Source organism: Lycium barbarum, chromosome 1 (genome assembly GCF_019175385.1).
Source record: "Lycium barbarum isolate Lr01 chromosome 1, ASM1917538v2, whole genome shotgun sequence".
Taxonomy (NCBI): domain Eukaryota; kingdom Viridiplantae; phylum Streptophyta; class Magnoliopsida; order Solanales; family Solanaceae; genus Lycium; species Lycium barbarum.
The window spans coordinates 153,256,233-153,275,513 of record NC_083337.1 but is presented as its reverse complement, the minus strand read 5'-3'; the positions used below and the strand labels follow the sequence as shown (position 1 = coordinate 153,275,513).

Here is a 19,281-nt window from a genome sequence, read left to right as displayed (position 1 = left end):
GTAAAAACAATAAAGTGACAAAGAGAGGAGAGAATTTCTTATTTCTTCCAAGTATCAAGTATGTTCAAGTATTACATACAACCCAATTATATATAGGAATACATTGAGAATACCAAAGGGTGTGTCATAAACATGGGTAGTAACTATTTGGGGTTATAGAAATAAAGTGTGGGAGTAGTGATCATAAAGTAATGGGGGCTACTTCTACAAGAGTTAAGAACATAAAGTAGTGGGAGTTATGTGTAGAGGAGTAATAGACATCCACACATTAATATTTTCATAACACTCCCCCTTGGATGTCTATTGTTAGATATATGCCTCGTTAAAACTAGGGCTGGGCATAAACACTGAAAATCGAAAAACCGTTCGATTTTTTGGTGATTCGGTTCGGTTTCAGTTTTTTTTTATGACAAATTCGGTGTTTCGGTTCGGTGTTCGGTTCCGGGTCAATGGTTCTTCGGTATTTCGGTTTAACCGAAGTTTTTTTTTTTTTTGCTACATGAATACAATTTTTTTTACAACACTCAATCCACTCTCTCAGACCCAAATTAATGTATACGATTAATAAAAGAAGCTGCTAAATTCCAAAAGCCATCAAAGATTCAACTGGAAAATTTTCCATTCAAAAATCAAAAGGGCCTACAAGAATGGAACAAATTATTCAGAGATTATATTGCAAAATAAAAGACAATTGATAATAATCACAAAAAGATTTTGTTTATTGTCGGATGTTTGGTTCATCATATTAAAATTTGGACGTGAGATGTACTATTTAGAACATCTATAGGTTTAAATTGGATAAATAAATTTGTCTTCAATAATACTTGTGGCCTATATTAAATCATTTTTTTCAATCTGGGATTGGTTTTTATACCATCTTAATCAACATAATTAGTTGATTGTATATAAATGATTATCAGAAAAATAATACTTTTAAGAGGAAGATAAAATAAAGCATACAAGAATATGGTCTACTAATTCCGTGCACTGTTCGGTGTTGAAAAAAACCGAATTAGAAAAATCAAAACCGAACCGAACCGAACTAATTCGGTGCGGTGCTCGGTGTCCACTTTCAAAAAACCAAAACCGAAAACCGAACCGAAGAACCGAACGCCCACCCCTAGTTAAAACCTTACTAGGAAAATCCCAGTGGGAAAAATCCTAGTGAAGGAAAAAGAGTACATGTATCTTGTAATACGCATTATCTGTTGCCTCGTTAAAAACCTTGCCAGGAAAGCCCAGTGGGACAAAACCTCGACTAAGGAAAAAAGAGTGCAGCGCGCATTTTACTCCCCCTGATAATAACATCATTTGATATTTCGAAGATGACACATTCAAATCTTGTATATCAGCTTCTCAAATGTTGAGGTTGACCATGCTGTCGTTAAACAATCTGCTAAATTATCACTTGAATTTCTTGAATATCTTTTCACCATTCCTTTGAAGATCGCGTGTGAAAATAACTTTCAGCGAGATGTGTTTTATTTTATTCCACCTTCAACGTATCAATTCTTGTTGATGATGCCTTCCAATGATCTTATATACCAGCTTTCCAAGTGTTGATATTGGTCATGTCTTTGTGACCAACTCACATCCACAAAGATGTTACATCCTTGAGCTCATCCCGATATCAATATGGCATTTGCTTGCTTCACGATCATTGTTATCTTTGCATGATTTGCGTAAATAGCAAATAATTGACTTTAGCAGAACAATATAAATATGGCAACACCCATATGCAAATAAATAACTTGCGTGCCATCGAATGTTACATAGAGCATATAATCTTCCTGCATTTGCATAACCAACAAATCCTTGACAATATGGTTAGAAAAAATAAATCTATACCAATATTTGACTTTACTTGAGTATCTCCACGTAGAGGTAAAATTATATCTTGCTAGCACATTAATAAAAATATTATCTCATGAATTATAAGAGCAAGAAATATAAGTGCACCAATTACACAAATACATGGTACTTTCTCACCATTTTCTGTCCACTCTTTGACAGATTTAAGTTCAAGATCCTCGTCACCGTTTATAATATTGAGCGCTACATTATATCAATAGATACCGTCGACCGTCATTTGATATCGGTTCCAATACGACATAACTTATGGAGATCTCTTTATTTTTCATCATTTTCAGATACCTGAACCTAACCAAAGGTTGTATGAAATATTATGTTGTAGTGCTATTTTAAAGTACTTGCCTCATTAGTGACTATTTTGATCATTTGCTCCTCTCCTTCTTCAAGAAATTTTAGCCGAAGGGCAAAATTTAAAGACACCCCAAAAGAAGGGCAATTTAAGAATTTGGGCCTTTTATTTCGCTTTTGGATATATCCGCCCCATGTACCGGGTTTTTATAACGTGTGGAGATCTCATTGTTCTTATACTTTCCTTATTGCTTGTTTCTCAAGAAAAATAAAAAAAAACACAGATCTTTTCTTTTCTTGTTAGAAGAAGGAACATATCTGAAATCAATGGCACCCGCAGCAGATATAGAAGATGAGATCAAGGACGAGAAGAACCCACCGCCACTAGATGAAGATGACATTGCTCTACTCAAGACTTATGTACTCTTTCTTCCCCTTCTTTTTAACCCTGATTTCTTACATTCATTATTGGCTTTACCTGTTGCTTTTAGTTTTCTTTGAATTGTTAATGTTTCATTGCCGACTGTTGACTAATTAGGTTAATGTCGTGAATTTTTCGAAATTATGGTTTTGCTATTATTGTTTGGTCTGTTTCTGTTGTTTGGAACTTGAAGAACACTAGGGGTGTGTTTGGTATGAAGGGAAATGTTTTCTTGGAAAACAAGTGAGTTTCTTACTTATTATCTAGTGTTTGATACGTAAGCAAAAAAATATTATCCCAAGAGTGTTGATATGTAATCTTCCAAAACACTATGGAGGTGGGATGGGTAGGGAGTGTGGTTCGGGGGAGGCGGCGGGTGGGGTGGTCAAGGGGTGGGGGATGGGGGTGTTGAGTGGGTGGGGGAGGGGACAATGAACTTGGAAGTCACTCATGGAGCTTGTTTTACCTACTTCCATTAGGGAAGTCATTTTTCTCAATTTGAAGGAACTTGTTTTCCTAGAGAAAATGTTTTCCAAAATATTTTGACCAACCAAACAAGGGAACATTTTTTTCCGGAAAATGTTTTCCTCCATACTAGACACACCCTAGAGCTCTTGAAGTTAGTGATTTCCGTTTATTAGGATTTAGGTGGAGGGTTTGTTGTTAAGGTTGCTTGCAGCATCTCCCTTTTTCATTATTCTCAGAGCTTCTTCCATTATTCAATCAAATGACATTGAGCATGTTTCCAAATCTCATCTACTCTCTAGAAACAGGAACTTAGCTGTGAACCTACTTAAATATAGCTTAACAGGAAAGTCCACTCTATATTTTCTCACTCAAGTGAATTGGTCTTGAGAGCATAGCCCTACAGATAATTCAATTATCGGAACATTCCTCCCAATCCCGATGCAATTTGATCTACCTGCATTAAGACCGATTAAATGGAAGAAATCAAGTCAATCAAGGTGCATGCCTTAGTGGGAAATAATTTTGCCCCTGGGTGTAGCTTCGTTCTATCTAGTAACAGCCTCTAAAGTTACGTTTCTAGTATCAACATAGGGTCCTTGGTCGTCTCTTGCCACCTTTCTAGAAAGCCCTTGAGCGGTCACGCATGCTTAACCGCATATGCAGCCATGGAATTGCTAAATCACTTCTGAGGCTTGTTACCAGAATTGGTCATAGCATAGACTATAATTTTTATGGTCTGAGAGGATCCGTTATTTTACTTATGTTGCTTATATCAACTCTTTTCTCTTTTCTTTTTGTGCATTCTAATTTGTATTTTGTGGCTCATTGTTTCTTTTTTAAAAGATTCAAGCCCTCTCCAGTCTCCACCTGACTACATGCCATGTTTGAGAGGCAGAAACATATCAGAACGTTTATATCTCTGCAAATATGAATTATACTTGTGTCCGAACAATTCTTGTGCAAATTTGGTAAAATGCAGCGGCACATGTGTGGTCAATGTGATCTCCTGTTCCTTATTTGTTGCTTTCTGATTTTATACTTCCAGTGGGAGTTCTTGTTCTCCTACATAATCTCCATCCATCATCATAGCTGATTCCTCATCTATTGAGCTAATGCATGAGAGCCTGGTAGGTTTATGTTACTCTAGGGCATTGACGCTCTTCTGTTATGCATGGATAAAGAGTTTTTTATTTATTTTTAAAACAGTTGAAAAATCCGTTCGGGGCCAACCCTTACTTTCAAGGCTTGGGTATAATGGCCTGCCCTTCTACCCTTCTCCACTAAATTACCAGGCTTAAGTTGTATAGCGCAGGGCTCGAACCTTGGTGTTTGGTCTAAGTCACACGTCCCTTCACCTTTGTCACTTGAGCTATAAGCTTTGAGGGCAAAAAATAGAAGAAAATTGTCTTATATATATATATATATATATATATATATATATATATATATATATATATATATATATATATATATATATTTTGAGAATTATTAAGTTCTAAGAAGAATTGAAGAAGGCTTATGGCACAAATATTTGATATATACTTTTTTCTGCCTACCAAGTCTTAGGCAGATGGGAAGAGTTCACCTAGTATTTTTTGCCTTCATTGGGATTGGAACCCGAGACCTCATCGTTGCCAAATCTGTAATTTGGAAACCAAGCCACATGAATTAAATTTTCTCATAATCTCATGAGTGGTTATTTACAATATGTAATCAGGTTATCTAGTCCTTGCTCATAGTTTGTGAATGCGATATTGATTATTCACATAAATACCGCATGTGAGCATGTTTATTTACCACGGTTCGCAAAGCTCGAACAAGAATCATGGAACACCAGGGTTCAGATCCCAGCCGAAGAAAAAAAAAAAAAGAAAAGAGGTTGTTTCTCATCATCTGACTGAGCTTGGTAGGTAAAGTTAGCTGATGCATGCACTGGTGGGAGGATTGGGAGACTGCTGGTATCAGATTGAATCAGCGAGGTGCGCACATATTGGTCCAAACACCGTCGTTGTTAAAAAAAGTGTAGTTACTTGCACAAACAGGTGCACATAGCAAGACATTTATACAGTCACTTTGAAAAACGGAAATGGTGTTTGTCCAGGTCAAGTGTCACAACTTTTGGCATCTTTATGCTAAATACACTATCTGCATTATTTGGGTCGTGTTGACCCTTTTAAAAAACATCACGTTTTTAGCTTGCCAACTATATATTCAGCTTCATCTTTTTCTTAAAAAAATCCTCTGTTTTTTTTTTTGTGTTCATAATAGTGTGTGGTGGTTGTTTTTTCATTAATATCAAATTTGTACAAATAATGTACTAGAATGTTATGTTTCTGGCAATTTCTGACATGAGTTGGACCATGCCAAATTCCATACTTGAGACACTGCTGGAAAAGACAGGGATTTACCAAAAAGTCCTTCAAGACTTGGAACACCGAACCTCATGCCACATGGTTGACTGTATGGCCTGAAAAAATATAAAAAAATTTGAAGCAAAGGGAGGAACATATTTAGCTTTAATATTATATGTTTTTCTTTGCTAGCTGTTTGGTGCAATATGACCCTTCTACGTGAACTGCACTATAGATGAAATGCAAGATATGATTGGGAATTGCAGAATTTGTAATTATATGTTTCTTGCGTTGGCCCACTGGCAGTTCACAATTTATAAATTGTTCTTATGACCTGTCAACAAAATATAATGATTTGTACAGGGCCTGGGACCTTATTCGACCAGCATAAAGAAAGCTGAAAAGGAAATCAAGGAAATGGCCAAAAAGATAAATGATTTATGTGGTATGTGTTATATTTCTTGTTGATTTTGTATTTGATTATGTAAAGGGACTTCTTTTTGTTTTTGTTAAACCTTGTGATTCTTTGTTGCATATTCTTATGAACTACATCTTATTAATTTACCGTAGGTATTAAGGAGTCTGACACCGGGTTAGCTGCACCAAGTCAATGGGATCTGGTTTCTGATAAACAGATGATGCAGGAGGAGCAGCCTCTTCAGGTATGGTTTTATGGAAATACAAATCCGTTGCTCTTTTATTACTCAGTTAGATTGAAGCTTTAATTGAATTCTTTTGGAGCAGGTTGCCAGATGTACAAAGATAATTAGCCCCAACACTGAAGATGCCAAATACGTGATAAACGTCAAGCAAATTGCAAAGGTATTATCATGCTTTCCAGTGTTCAATTCTATCTTGTAGCAACACCTCTATTGGATTCGTATGGGTATCTGGAAGAAGGGTGCCTGGAAAGCCAGGTTTACTGTTAAACCTGGAGAATCAAAATCTATATCTGAGCTATAGTGTATCGAATGTTTTCCTTAACAAGACATAAGAAAAAGGTGTTAAGCTTGATAATAATGAGATATTCAATTTAAACATGTGAAAAATCTGGTTATCATGAATAGTGAAACTGTTAATTTTACCAATCCTTCTTCTACGAGAGTATGTTGATCTTATAAGCTGGACATTTTCTATGTTAATATTTATTATTTTGGTAAGTGACATGTTTCGAGTTATTGTGTCTTCAGTCTGAAAGGTTTTACCCTTTTCTTTGGGTTCGGGTGTATGATTTTATGTTTTTAGTCATCACGGAAGTATGCGCAGCATTATTTGTTGGATTCACCTCTTGAATGAAAGGACTCTGATCACATTTTTTGACCATGCTCATCTTATACCGGCAGTTTGTTGTTGGATTAGGTGACAAAGTTTCACCAACCGATATAGAAGAAGGCATGCGAGTCGGGTAAATTCTTATTCTCTCTCTCCCCCCCCCCCCCCCCCCCCCCCCCTAAATAGATACTTACATCTCTAAAAGAAAAAAGCTTCTGAAGTAGTATTCTTAAGCAAAAGCAGTTACTGTGTATTATCTTCTAGTAGCTGTATTTGAGAGTAATAAGTCATGTTGCACAAGAGTGAGTTTGTCAAAGGAAGCTTGTGACTGCAACATAGGGATCCCTTAGAACATAGTGATCTTACCGAGAACTGATGAGGATTTGCAGTAACTACTTATCCATTGCTTTATTGGGGATGATTATCTGGAGCTTTCGCTTAATGTGCCTGCTCAATTCCCCACCGTCCACTTAATCACAGTACTCATGTCCTTGATGGATGGTTGAAGTAGCACTTATGGCCTATGTTGCACGAACTCTCCAGAAATGTTGTCGGACTCTCTAAAAATGTACTATATTTGGAGGATCTGACACGCATCCAACGGCTTTTTTGTGGAGTGAGCAGCATAGCTTATGGGCTTAAGTGGCGTGGTGGATTCACCTAACCTGATAAAATATATCTCTTTGCTTATTGTTGGTCTCAAAGCTTGACATTTGCACTTTTATGACAATATTATGTGCTACAATCCTTGTGGATGGAATTGAATTGCTTAGCTTTCTTTTGGTATTGGGATACCTAGTGTTAGGTAGTCTCATGCTTTATCGGTGGAACAAAGAAACTTTAGCGGGAAAATCTAGTTCATTGTATAACAATGATAAACTAGCCAAAACTTCTGCTTTACTAAATCTTGTCAGTCTCTCAGACCTTATTGTTATTGTTGCAGGGTTGATCGGAATAAATATCAGATTCAGATTCCATTGCCCCCCAAAATTGATCCTAGTGTTACCATGATGACAGTTGAGGAGAAGCCTGATGTGACATATAATGATGTTGGTGGATGCAAGGAACAAATTGAAAAGATGCGAGAGGTATTCATGATTGTATATTATGCTGTTTGTTATCTGTCTGACTCTGACCTTGTTATGCTTAAAATTCCTGGTATTGTATCTTTTTGACATTTGCAAAGTTGATTGATATTTTTACCTGCTTAATGAAATTTTGCTTTTAACTACAGGTTGTTGAATTGCCCATGCTTCACCCTGAGAAGTTTGTGAAACTTGGAATTGATCCCCCAAAGGGTGTTCTCTGCTATGGCCCTCCTGGTACTGGTAAAACACTGCTTGCTAGAGCTGTGGCAAATCGAACAGACGCATGCTTTATTCGTGTTATTGGTAGTGAGCTTGTTCAGAAATATGTTGGTGAGGGAGCTAGGATGGTTCGTGAACTTTTTCAGGTCAGAAGTAACAGTGTTGGCAACATTTTAAGCAAGTTGTTGTGGTTTGATTCCTGACTGGATTTTTGGTATGGCAGATGGCACGCTCTAAGAAGGCATGCATTGTCTTTTTCGATGAAGTAGACGCCATTGGAGGTGCAAGATTTGATGATGGTGTAGGTGGAGACAATGAGGTCCAGCGCACCATGCTTGAAATTGTGAACCAACTAGATGGATTTGATGCTCGGGGGAATATTAAGGTTCTCATGGCGACCAACAGGTTAATGTTCTCTCTTTGTTTTAGCTTTTCGTCCCAGTAGTCTCTCTTGTGGCTTGCAGTTGCTGGGACAACTTTGGGTGATCTATTTGCAGCCTGATAAATGAGTGCTTCAAACTGGGTGTTATACATGGCTATTGTATTTGGTGGCTAACTGCTATAATGCAGCTTGTTACTCTTGCTCAAATGTAACTTCTTTTTGTTTTTGTTTCCAGGCCTGATACACTTGATCCAGCATTGCTACGTCCTGGACGTTTGGATCGAAAAGTTGAGTTTGGTCTGCCTGATCTGGAAAGTAGGACCCAGATATTTAAGATTCATACACGGACAATGAACTGTGAGCGGGATATTCGATTTGAACTTTTGGCACGTCTCTGTCCAAACTCCACAGGTAATCTCATAGGCTTCGACATATATAAAAGAATGTCTCATGTATTGCTCCATAAGTTGCATATTAAACATCAATTTCATATTTGATATCTAACTTGTGCACAATATTCTATTAGAAAGCTCTTTCTCTGATTATAATTCCCTCCTTTTTTTGTCTGGGCAGAACGTATAATAATCTTCTAGAAGAGGAAGTGCCACCACATCTGAACTCACTTTTAATTTCTCAATTTTTTTTGCACATATTTCAGCAATTATTTAATTCTATATGATTTCACAATTTCTGAGATTTTAAATTTAAACCCTGACGTTTTCTTTGCCAAACCTAGTCTGACAACTTTCAGATTTTGTAACTGCTGCAGCTACAAACATCGACATAATTCAAACGTAAAATGTGCCATACTTTTCAAGTGTATCTTTGCTTGTTTTCCAATTCTTGAAAAAGTATAAACTAACTTGCAGCTTCCACAAGTTTCCTTATTGAAGCACAATGCACAAATCAAACCTTTCATCTTAATTGTCATGCTGAGTCAAAATTGAGAGGAAGGTGTATAGTCCTTTGGTAGTTTCAATCAGGAGTTGCTTGGTTGTATGAGCTTGTATCCTGTGCAAGTGTCAGCAAAGGCACCCACTATTATTCTCATTCCAATATTTTCTTGTTACATTCTGAATCCAACTTTACTTTTGTTCCATGATGACGGACTTCTCTTGTTGATTGATAGGAGGGCACGTACAATTTTCCCAAAAAAATAAATAATAATAAAAAAAATCTCTTAACTGTTCTAGAGCAGTCTATTAATGTAATCTTGAATATTTCTACTGAAATGAAATTTGAGGTTTACATACCTAATGTCGTAGGGGAGCTTAGATTACTTGGTTTGGTACCCATAATGTTGGAGGGGATTATATCAATAGGAATTCTAGGTGAGTACTTACAGAATGAGACCTCTTTGGGCTTGTCCATCAACCAGTTAAAGCCAAGTTAAGGTAGCAGAACCCAGAGTTGAAGTTTGGAAGAGGTTGATGTTATAATTTAGTTTGATGTATTTGAAGAATGAATTTGGCCTAAGCTAGCTGCTTTTGCTAACTCTATGGCATTTCAACAATATGACGAAAGTGATGGTGGCAAATTTGGAGGTCTATGTAATATGTCGGGATGTTTCTGGAACTTCATAGAGAGCGATGGTTGATTTACTAGAGAAGGTTTACCTTCACTTAAAGAATAATAAGTTCAGTTGTATTTATTTTAGGAGAAGTATAAGTTCACTTGTATGTATCACTTAAAATTTCAAGATATTGTTGTAAAGAGAAGTAGTTTTGACTTTTTCATCGATGTCGTTTATTCCAGGAGCTGACATAAGAAGTGTGTGCACGGAGGCTGGAATGTATGCTATTCGAGCAAGGAGGAAAACTGTTACTGAGAAAGACTTTTTAGATGCCGTCAATAAGGTCATTAAAGGATATCAGAAATTCAGTGCTACACCGAAGTACATGGTCTACAATTGATTGAGCTACTTCCTATTTGGCACAAACGATCGAGCACTGGCAGGAAAGGAGTGACATTGCTGTTTGATTTTTAATTATCATGTGTACTGTATTTGATAATTATGCTGTATCCTCCTTTTCATCACCTGTCTGGCTACTAGACTTCTATACCTGCTTATTAATCTCCGGATGCTTCTGGCTGTTGCCAACAAAAACAGGACCAACATGTGCATTGTAATGTCTCACAATTTGCTGTTTTGAGTTAAATCTAAGAAGCTGTAATTTCTGATAGCCTTCCCATTTCACTCATCTTAAATTCCATACCCGTGAAATATATATGTTCAAAAGTTGGATAATGGTGACTTCTGCTGTCAGATCTTCTGCTTGTCAGGGTAGGAGACAAGTCTTGTTTCTATCTTCTGCTTGCGTTCAGATAATTTAGCTCTTCTTATCCCGGTGTTGCCTCAAGCACACCTTCAAAGACGTTGTCTTGTAAATTAGCGGTGCCATAATAATTGCTATGGAAGTATAAACCACTGCCTCCAGAGGAGCACTGGGTTGTGCTCGCTCTTCGGCATTATTGCGACTTGCCTCAGGACAAGATAGAGAAAAAGGCAGTAGGAATCAACATTCGATAAACTGCGCTTAGTTGGAGCAGATATAATTCTGTTGCCGAGAAAATCTATGCTCTGGATCAATGGCTTTTTGTTTTAAAAAATGGTAAGTCGGTTTTCTTTATACTGCAAACTAACTGTTAGAACTAATAACTATTTTCCCTTAGTTTTCCTAATGAAGCAGTAGTTAAACTAAAATAGTTCCATCAACATATAACAAAAGCAAGCGAAACGCTTGTCTCCGTGAATTATGTCATTTTGAGCTGGTTTTTGAGTTGAACTTGACATCAAATTTAACCAATTTTTTTGGTCCGTGTTAGAGCAAACAAGCACAGGCGTATGTAGGTGTACCTTACGTTGTCCGTGGCTCATCATTTAAGTAGAACTCTAGATTTGGATGCAACATAGTGGTTACTGAAATCGTGTTTTGCCTAGTTCAGTAGTTCTGATTTTCTCTGCTAAAGAATATAAATATGCTGCATTTCATCTAACATAAATTTTTCAGTTTTCTCATTTCTTCTGAAGAATGACAGTTTCATCAGTGTATTTCAATTAAGATGAATTTTTATCAGGTTTCTAATTTGTGCTTAAAAGTTGCATATTATCGATCGGATGTCGATTATAATCTGCCGTGTATAACAATGTTGAGGAACATTGTACAAATGCCGGTATCCATTCATGTATGTGTTAATATGGTTCTTGCTTAAGACAAGTTACTATTGCTATATGTGTTTTAGTGCGGAGAACAGATTTTAGCATCTGGTATTAATGGAATACACTGCACTGAACGAGATCTTGATTGTAATCTCCCATAAACAGCAAACAATTTAGAGAAATTGCTGGAATAGTCAAAGGGAGTAAGTCTATATTGCCGGTCTTAGTCTTGAGCATCTGGATCCTGATCATTACCGTATAACCTCTTGCTCATGTTTGCTCGTTGCACCAGCCGAACTAATGCTTGTACCACTTCTGACATCGGTGGTCGGAACTCAGGCTCGGGCTGACACAACATATAAGAAACAACCATTGAACAACATTCTTGAAAAAAAAAAAAAAAAGAGCATATATAGCAGATTTATTAATTGAACCAACTCTGTCAACCCAAAATAATAGATTACCTGAACACAAAGAGCAATAACATCAGCAAACCGAGACAGAGATTTAACAGAATAGAGTCCACGGAGCGCTGGATCGACCATCTTTTCCAGGGCATCAATATCATGGAGCTGAGGTGTTGCCCATCTAACTAAAGACTGTTCAGATCTTGTTCTCGAGCTGAGTATAGAAGAGCAAACATATTATTAGAAATATAATTTCTCTCTAAACTCCCTTTCAACAGATTTGGATTGGAAAATGTATGTGCTTAAATAACTTTACCTATCGAAAGGTTTTCGTCCAGAAAACAGTTCCAACATAACAACTCCAAAGCTGTATACATCACTCTTCGTTGTACACTTTCCAGAGATAGCAGCCTCGGGTGCGCCATATCCAGACTCTATATTATGGTTCAATCCCTATAGGGGGAAAAAAAGGTCCAAGTTGAAGCCTTTTTGAAGATACTGATGTGAAGCTTTAGAAAATTGTACAAACAGTAGAAAATCTTGAACTTATACTGAATGGTATACAGAAGCGCAGGAAACAGGACACTTGAATTCATCAAAAAGACCACACTGGATACTGCTTTATTTATACTGGGAATATAATCTTTTTTTCTTTTCTTACTATGATAAGCTTTATCCCGTATGTAGTTAGTTCTCATGCTCAATATTTTACAGAATTACTATTTCTTCTTGACTCTTCTTATGTAAACGAAATGGTTGATTCAATCTAATATAATCAAAACTAAAATGCATGAGAGGTTTTTGGAATTGTTCGCGCATGTGTGTGTGAAGTCATTTTGCTCTATGGTCTATGACAATTATTCTTCACCATGACATTCAACTAAAACAATATATCGACTCCCAGATGCCTATTTTGTTTATATGAAACTGAGTTATATTTGCATGAGAATATTTTTCAAAAGAATCCCACAGAACACTTTAGAGTAAGGCACAACACAAGTCGTTACCCGATCTACATCAGCCATAAGGTTTGCCAATCCACTGTCCGATAGATAAGGATTGAGATCAGCATCAAGTAAAATATTTTCAGATTTGATATTTTTGTGAACTAAAGATGGCGAACAAACTTCATGCAGATACCTGCAAAATGCTTAAATTTAGCTTGTAGAATAAACCTACTCATAAAAACTGTAGAGGTGGCAACTACAAACAGAAGATTTATTGTGAAGCTTTGATTAGCTATCTAATGGAAAGCTTGCATACTTTGTGTTCTAGAACTTCAAGATAATATGCAGCAGGCAACATTAATTGCTTTTGCATTTGAAATAATGAAACTCCTTTACATGCTTACATACTAGTCATCAATGTTTAAGGAAAACTAAAGCTCTACATTCAGTGATCTTTCCAGTTTAAACCTGTGAAATTAAATGAAAGTCAACTAAAGAATGTCTATCAGTAAAAAACACAACTTGAGACACCCCCAGGGCTTTGGTCTAATGGTAAGAGCGCAACACGTGACGTGATGTATGGGTTAGTTGCACATCATAGGTCCAAACCTTTTAACAGACAAAAGCCTAAGAGGAGGAGAGGGGGGGGGGGGGGGGGGCATTATTGACCAAGTTTCGAACCATGCGTCACCGGTTGTTGGAGAATTCTCAATTATAGAGAAAAAAAAAAAGATTGCAACCCAAGACTAAGTGCTCGATTTACTTTCATGATGTTAGTTTGTTTATACTAGAATATTTATGATAGATAGGGTAATTTAACCATTGAAAAAACCAGAAATTAATCTAACAAAAGTTTGCTCCAACCTGCATTACTTTTATGTGATGCTCAATGAAGTAATTTTGGAGATTATGAAACTCACTCTAGCGCTCTTGCTGTCCCAAGTGCAATCTTGAGTCTGCTATCCCATGTTAGTCTCGTGCTATCTTCATCCATCCGATGCAGGAAATTATGCAGAGAACCATTTTCGTGGAATTCATAAACCAGTAGGTGCTGCCCATCCTCTGAACAATAACCTACCAGTTCAGTTACATTTTGATGATCCAGCTGGGATATGTCAGGAACCATCTTGAGAAAATCTTCAGGATTCCGGAGCTCAGATGAATAAAGTTTCTTGACAGTGAGAACCTACAGCATTTGAAATAAAATAGGAACTTAAACGTTTAGGATCACTTTAATAAGCATAGAGAATGTTAGCTGTAACAAGAAATAGTTAACTGAACTTTGCTTAAAGTTACACTTGCATCAGTTAAAGAATTTATCATCCAGATTTTCTTTTTCTTTTATGGGTATCTACAAGTAAGAGATATTACTTTGCCATTGTCAAAGTGAGCCCGATATACACTCCCAATGGATCCGTCACCAATAAGGTTTTCAACACTGAAGTTATTAGTAGCCATCTGTAGGTCTGCAATTGAATATTGCTCAGCATTTATTTGAGCTGTCCTAGCTTTCTGCTGAGGAACAACGGGTTTTGCTGAGACGTCATCTCCATCCAAGGATTTCGGAGGATGAATAGGTGGAGGTTTTAGAGACATTGCAGTGGGAGTTTCAACAGCTTTCACACTTGTTGTGGAGGAATTTTGGCTAAGCTTTATCTCTACAGCCAAAAATGAGGGATGAATAGAAAATCCAGGTATCAAAGCTAACACAAGAATGAAAACAATATTACTAATAATTAAAAAAGGGCAAACGTAAGTTGGAACTCTGATCAAATGACAATACAGAAATTGCATCCCGAGTAAGAGTGGTCTTACATAAAGACATCTACATTTCAGTAATCAAGGATGCTGAGTTTCAAACTAGCCAAAAGATTTGCTGATGTACTGCAATAAATTCTGCTCTATATTCAAACTAAATAACATGGAAGAAAGGATCTTATCCACCAAAAGAGAGTATAAAACTGAATTATTCCCTTCTACTGTCAAGCTTCAAAAGCACCAGGTAACTCTGAACCTCTTTTAAAGTCCGCTGAATTTCTAACATCAAGTCTTTGTAGCTTTAAGCTAGAAACTTTTGTCTCTTTTTACGATTGGACCTTTAAGAGTCCATCAACTTGTAAAGTATGATAGTAAAGTTTGTTCCTTCTTTGTTATTTCTACTCTAGATGAGCAAAATCCCTTGCAAGGCTACATTAATAGTTTATGAATCAATTAAAGGCTACAGTCCAGCAGCAAAGCTCATTTTCCATATTAACCACCGGGGTAAGTAACATTTGATTTATAACATGTGGACTAAATGCTGATATATTGAAGTAAGTATCAGTCAAATGACCAGCTATGTTTCTCAACTGACAAAAAAAAGGCCATAACGCAATATACCTTTTACCTCCTGTGAATCAAGAGCAAATGGCTGAACGTCAAGTTTTTCTATGTCTATTGACGACTTTCTGCGTCTTTTCTTGATAATAAATATTACCGCAACTGCTCCAACCACTGAAACTGATATCACTATGCCTGCAACACCTCCACTGCCTATACCAGATTTCTCACCATTATCACTGCTACCTCCACCATTTGAAGGGCTGCCATTGCCTCTGGATTTGTTACTTCGAGTACTGGACCTGTTCGTTGTAGGTGCACCAGGTGGAGATGGAGGCACAGGCCCTGAGCTTCCTGTGTTACTGTTAGATTTTCTACAATTATATCACAAATCCCGAGTAGAGTTAGAAAGTTATTTTCTACAAATTTTCAAGGATGAACAATAATTGACAAAATGAAACACTCACTGCATTATCCCTTTCAATTTCTCAGGAATCGCACCAGTGAACTGATTGTTTTCAAGATCCCTAAAGCATGTAAGAATCAGCATGTCAAACAATATATGTAACTGAAAGTCGGGAAATGAAAAAATATGTGCCTAACTCACAAAGCATCAAGAGGAAGGTCAGCGAGGATATCAATATTTCCTGTAAACTGGTTATTCTGCAGGTAACTGCAAAATACAATACTGGAAAGTTCAATTTTTGGAGGACACTCAACGAATACAGTACAATAATGAATCGGAAGATATTGGTCTTACATTTTCTTCATGTTAGTCATTGACTGGAAGCTTTGAGGAAGTTTACCAGTCATTGAATTGAAAGAGATATCCCTGAAGCATAAATGTAAACAATACAAAATAAGCAACATGTGATAAAGCATAAATGTAATTAACTGAGAAGAAGAAAGATACATGTTGAAGGCTCTAGAACTTTCACTTGGCAGCAAGAATTTACATAATAAACCGAAGATACCTTATAAATCCATCGAGAATAGTACATGATACATTGAAAATCTCGATCATAACAGGGTAATATCCGTCTATATAAGAAAACGGAGAAATAGGCCTTACAGTGTGTTAAGAGAAGAAAGTGATCCAAACATGTCATTGAGTTCTCCTTGAATTTGATTATGACTCACATTTCTACAATCAGACGTGTACAATTAGAAAGAAAATTAACACAATGAGCCTAGTTGTACTATAGAGGTCAATTTAGTTTTAGATTTCACTTACAAGTATTGAAGAGACTTCATTTGTGAGATAGAATAAGGTAGGCCACCAGTAAAACTATTACCAGCAAGGTTACTGTGTTACGAGGCAAATGGTCAGATATACATGTAAAGTAATTTTTAAAAAAACTAGAGCCTGGAATTGAGAACAGGAAAAAAAAAATCATATATTAACACATACAGTCTCTGCACGTTTGGAGGAAGCTGGTAAGGTATCTGGTTTCCAAGATTATTGTTACATATGTCACTGCAAATTAACCCCAAGGATTACAACATTTTAGGATTTAAATACAAATTATAGAAGGATTAGTCAAGGAAATAGTAATTAATGCCATTGATCATCTTACAAGTTGGTTACAGATGTCAGACTTGTTAATTGGTATCCCATTGATCCAGAGAGTCCTAGACCGGATATCTGGCTGAAGGAAAATGAAATGAAAATTGAAAATGAGCAATTGCCAAATCAATTAACTAACGAGAAGTCATCAAATAAAATGCATATTGGAAAATGATAGGATGGTGAAGAGTAGCATTACATTTCAGTCACTCTATTGCCCGAGCAAGTAACACCTTTCCAGGATTCTCCACAAGGATCACCATCTGATGATCTCCACTTTGTAAGCTGCCCCGGTGAATTTAGAGAGCTATACATCACTGTCAGTGCAGAAGCTGAAAATCAAAGTTGCAGGCAACCAACAAAAATTATTTTCATTTCAAGCTTTATTCTGAATTGATGTTTCATTGAGAATATATAAATTCACGCACAGCGATAGATTAAGAACAACTTGAAAAAAATTAAAATCAAACAATACTTCATTCCAGTTAATAAAAATGACGATTTTCTATTTATCAAAAAGAAAATACTATAGAATTCCTTTTTTAAATCTTTAATAAGATGCTCGTATAGCCACATCAATATCATGACTTGTTTAGGACCACAAGTTTTAAGCTATTCTGTGAACACTTTGGATTTTCCACAGGCTTTTCACTGAAATTAGCAGCCTAGCTAGCTGGCAAAGTTCACCTTTATTACCAAACCAAAATAATAAAGAGAAAAGGCATCAGCTATGCAGTGCAACAGCCGTTCCTAATGGACCTTGCACGAACCTTACACAATGCAAGTTCAGATGAATCAGGGCCCAAAACCAATATCGGACACCGGTTGAGAAAAAAAAAAAGTAGTAGTAAGTGTTCTACATCATAACAGCAAAATTCTTTCTTAGTTTACATAAGTTTTTTCTTAGAGATAATGGTCAAAAACATACCTGAGCTATCACTTATTTGCGAGTTTCACATCCAAACTATTAGTTGTTCCCTTTTTCTACCTGAATTATCACTGTCAGTGTATTAAAACATACATAGTTGATAGTTCAGTTAGAAAAAGGGAACGACTAATAGTTAGCCTAATGAGGTGTGTTTTAATACATAGATAGTGATAGTTCAAGTAAAAGAAAAGAAAAAAAGGAACAACTGATAGTTGGGTGTGAAACTCGCGAAAAAGTGATAATTCAGGTGTGTTTTTGACCATTAACTCTTTTTCTTGAAAATAAAATAAAAGAAGCTTTGTTAGTTACTTCCCAATTAATCAGAACGTGAATATATTAATTTCGGTAGTAATATTTTTAAAATCTGCATGCAACTGCAAGGACGCAGAGAAATAAAGATATAGAATTAAGCTGACCGTCAGATGGATCTGTGTCCGCATGGACGAAGCTGCTGCCATGCAGAATGACCAAGAGTAAGGCCACCATTACCGCCAAGCTCATCCTGCCCCTCTTTCACCACAACACCAGCTTGGGCCGAGGCAGATGGAGCCTTTTTTCCGCGGCGTTCAAATGAACTCAATATTATCAAATAGTTTTAAATATTTTGAATTCATAATTTCAAAAGTTCGATGGATTCAATAGTAATAATAACTTAAAGGTTGATCCATCGAATTTAAATTCTGTATCGCTCGGGAACAAGGAGGCTTTGTCACACCTTTATTTTTTGTTACAAAAAAAAAAAAGAAAAAAAAAAAAGAAAAGAAGAGTAATCCTCTTGATAATAAGGGAATTAAAGAATCATATAGAGAGGAAACCAAACTCCTGATCACCCCTTAATAAATTTCTTTATTCACATCGATATCATGAGGGAACAAAGATAAGCTGCTTGGGACGTCGCCACAGATATAAATCCTGCATGCATGTATATGATCAATTCAATGAATACCAATCGATATGCAGGAGAAGTATACCACTATATTATATGTATATCGTCAGTAAAACTGACTGTAAATTTAGATTGTTGCCGGAAAAGTTAAAGGGACTGGAAAATTAATGATATAATGCGAAAGCAAATTGTAGTTAATAGGTTAATGTTGATAAGTTAGTGCCGGGGGAAGGAAAGAAGGAACGAATGATAGCTAAAAAAGGAAAACAAAGAAATGTGAGGGAGGGAGAGAGTTACGGGTATCGGGTTGTGGGTTTATTGGGGAACTCCAACTTGTAACTAAGGTACAAAATTAACCAGATTATTCTTAATCGTAATCAGGTGACCAGTATTGATTAAACATTAAGATTGGTGAAAAAGAGGGGAAGATGTCAAATATTATTGATCTACGTTGAATGCACTATAAAATATATTCACATACTTATGTTATTTAAAAAAATATCATGTAACTACATATATATTAACAATATTGATTGATACTCCGTAGTAATTAGTAAGTTAGTAACTTGTTATAATAGAGTAAATTATATATTGATAATGTTAAGATCAATTCATTATTATGTCGTCACCTATAACTTAAATCCATATTATAAATGAAATTTAAGCAAGAGAAAATTTTCATAATTGTACCATATATATGTCACGA

At 36.3% G+C, this 19,281-nt stretch overlaps 2 protein-coding genes across 2 annotated transcripts; one reads left to right on the top strand and one right to left on the bottom strand.

Moving 5' to 3' along the window:
- The first annotated feature begins 2,376 nt into the window (after positions 1-2,376).
- LOC132645174 (26S proteasome regulatory subunit 7 homolog A) lies at positions 2,377-10,544 on the top strand. Its single transcript, XM_060361984.1, has 10 exons — positions 2,377-2,580; positions 5,764-5,845; positions 5,971-6,062; positions 6,145-6,222; positions 6,744-6,805; positions 7,616-7,760; positions 7,907-8,125; positions 8,203-8,384; positions 8,597-8,772; positions 10,117-10,544. The coding sequence occupies exons 1-10, from the start codon at positions 2,488-2,490 to the stop codon at positions 10,272-10,274; spliced, it is 1,287 nt and encodes a 428-aa protein (XP_060217967.1). The 5' UTR covers positions 2,377-2,487; the 3' UTR covers positions 10,275-10,544.
- A 959-nt stretch (positions 10,545-11,503) lies between these two features.
- LOC132645166 (protein STRUBBELIG-RECEPTOR FAMILY 7-like) lies at positions 11,504-18,786 on the bottom strand. The gene is made up of 16 exons (XM_060361972.1): positions 18,106-18,786; positions 16,961-17,093; positions 16,772-16,843; positions 16,606-16,671; positions 16,429-16,500; positions 16,267-16,338; positions 15,955-16,026; positions 15,802-15,867; positions 15,662-15,721; positions 15,255-15,568; positions 14,247-14,533; positions 13,796-14,061; positions 12,936-13,068; positions 12,245-12,381; positions 11,986-12,142; positions 11,504-11,867 (listed from the first exon to the last, which is right to left on the bottom strand). The coding sequence occupies exons 1-16, from the start codon at positions 18,188-18,190 to the stop codon at positions 11,745-11,747; spliced, it is 2,115 nt and encodes a 704-aa protein (XP_060217955.1). The 5' UTR covers positions 18,191-18,786; the 3' UTR covers positions 11,504-11,744.
- Between the last annotated feature and the right edge of the window lie 495 nt (positions 18,787-19,281).

What these genes read in the sequence shown, in the direction of transcription:
- LOC132645166 (XM_060361972.1), bottom strand. Translation starts at nt 18,190, where the DNA reads ATGAGCTTGGCGGTAATGGTGGCCTTACTCTTGGTCATTCTGCATGGC. An exon ending in CTTTCTTCTCTTAACACACT is followed by an intron (nt 16,027 to 16,266) that starts GTAAGGCCTATT and finishes TTTATGCTTCAG; the next exon opens with GGATATCTCTTTCAATTCAA. An exon ending in GACCTTCCTCTTGATGCTTT is followed by an intron (nt 15,722 to 15,801) that starts GTGAGTTAGGCA and finishes TACATGCTTTAG; the next exon opens with GGATCTTGAAAACAATCAGT.
- LOC132645174 (XM_060361984.1), top strand. Translation starts at nt 2,488, where the DNA reads ATGGCACCCGCAGCAGATATAGAAGATGAGATCAAGGACGAGAAGAAC. An exon ending in ACGTCAAGCAAATTGCAAAG is followed by an intron (nt 6,223 to 6,743) that starts GTATTATCATGC and finishes TTATACCGGCAG; the next exon opens with TTTGTTGTTGGATTAGGTGA. An exon ending in TGGTTCGTGAACTTTTTCAG is followed by an intron (nt 8,126 to 8,202) that starts GTCAGAAGTAAC and finishes TTGGTATGGCAG; the next exon opens with ATGGCACGCTCTAAGAAGGC.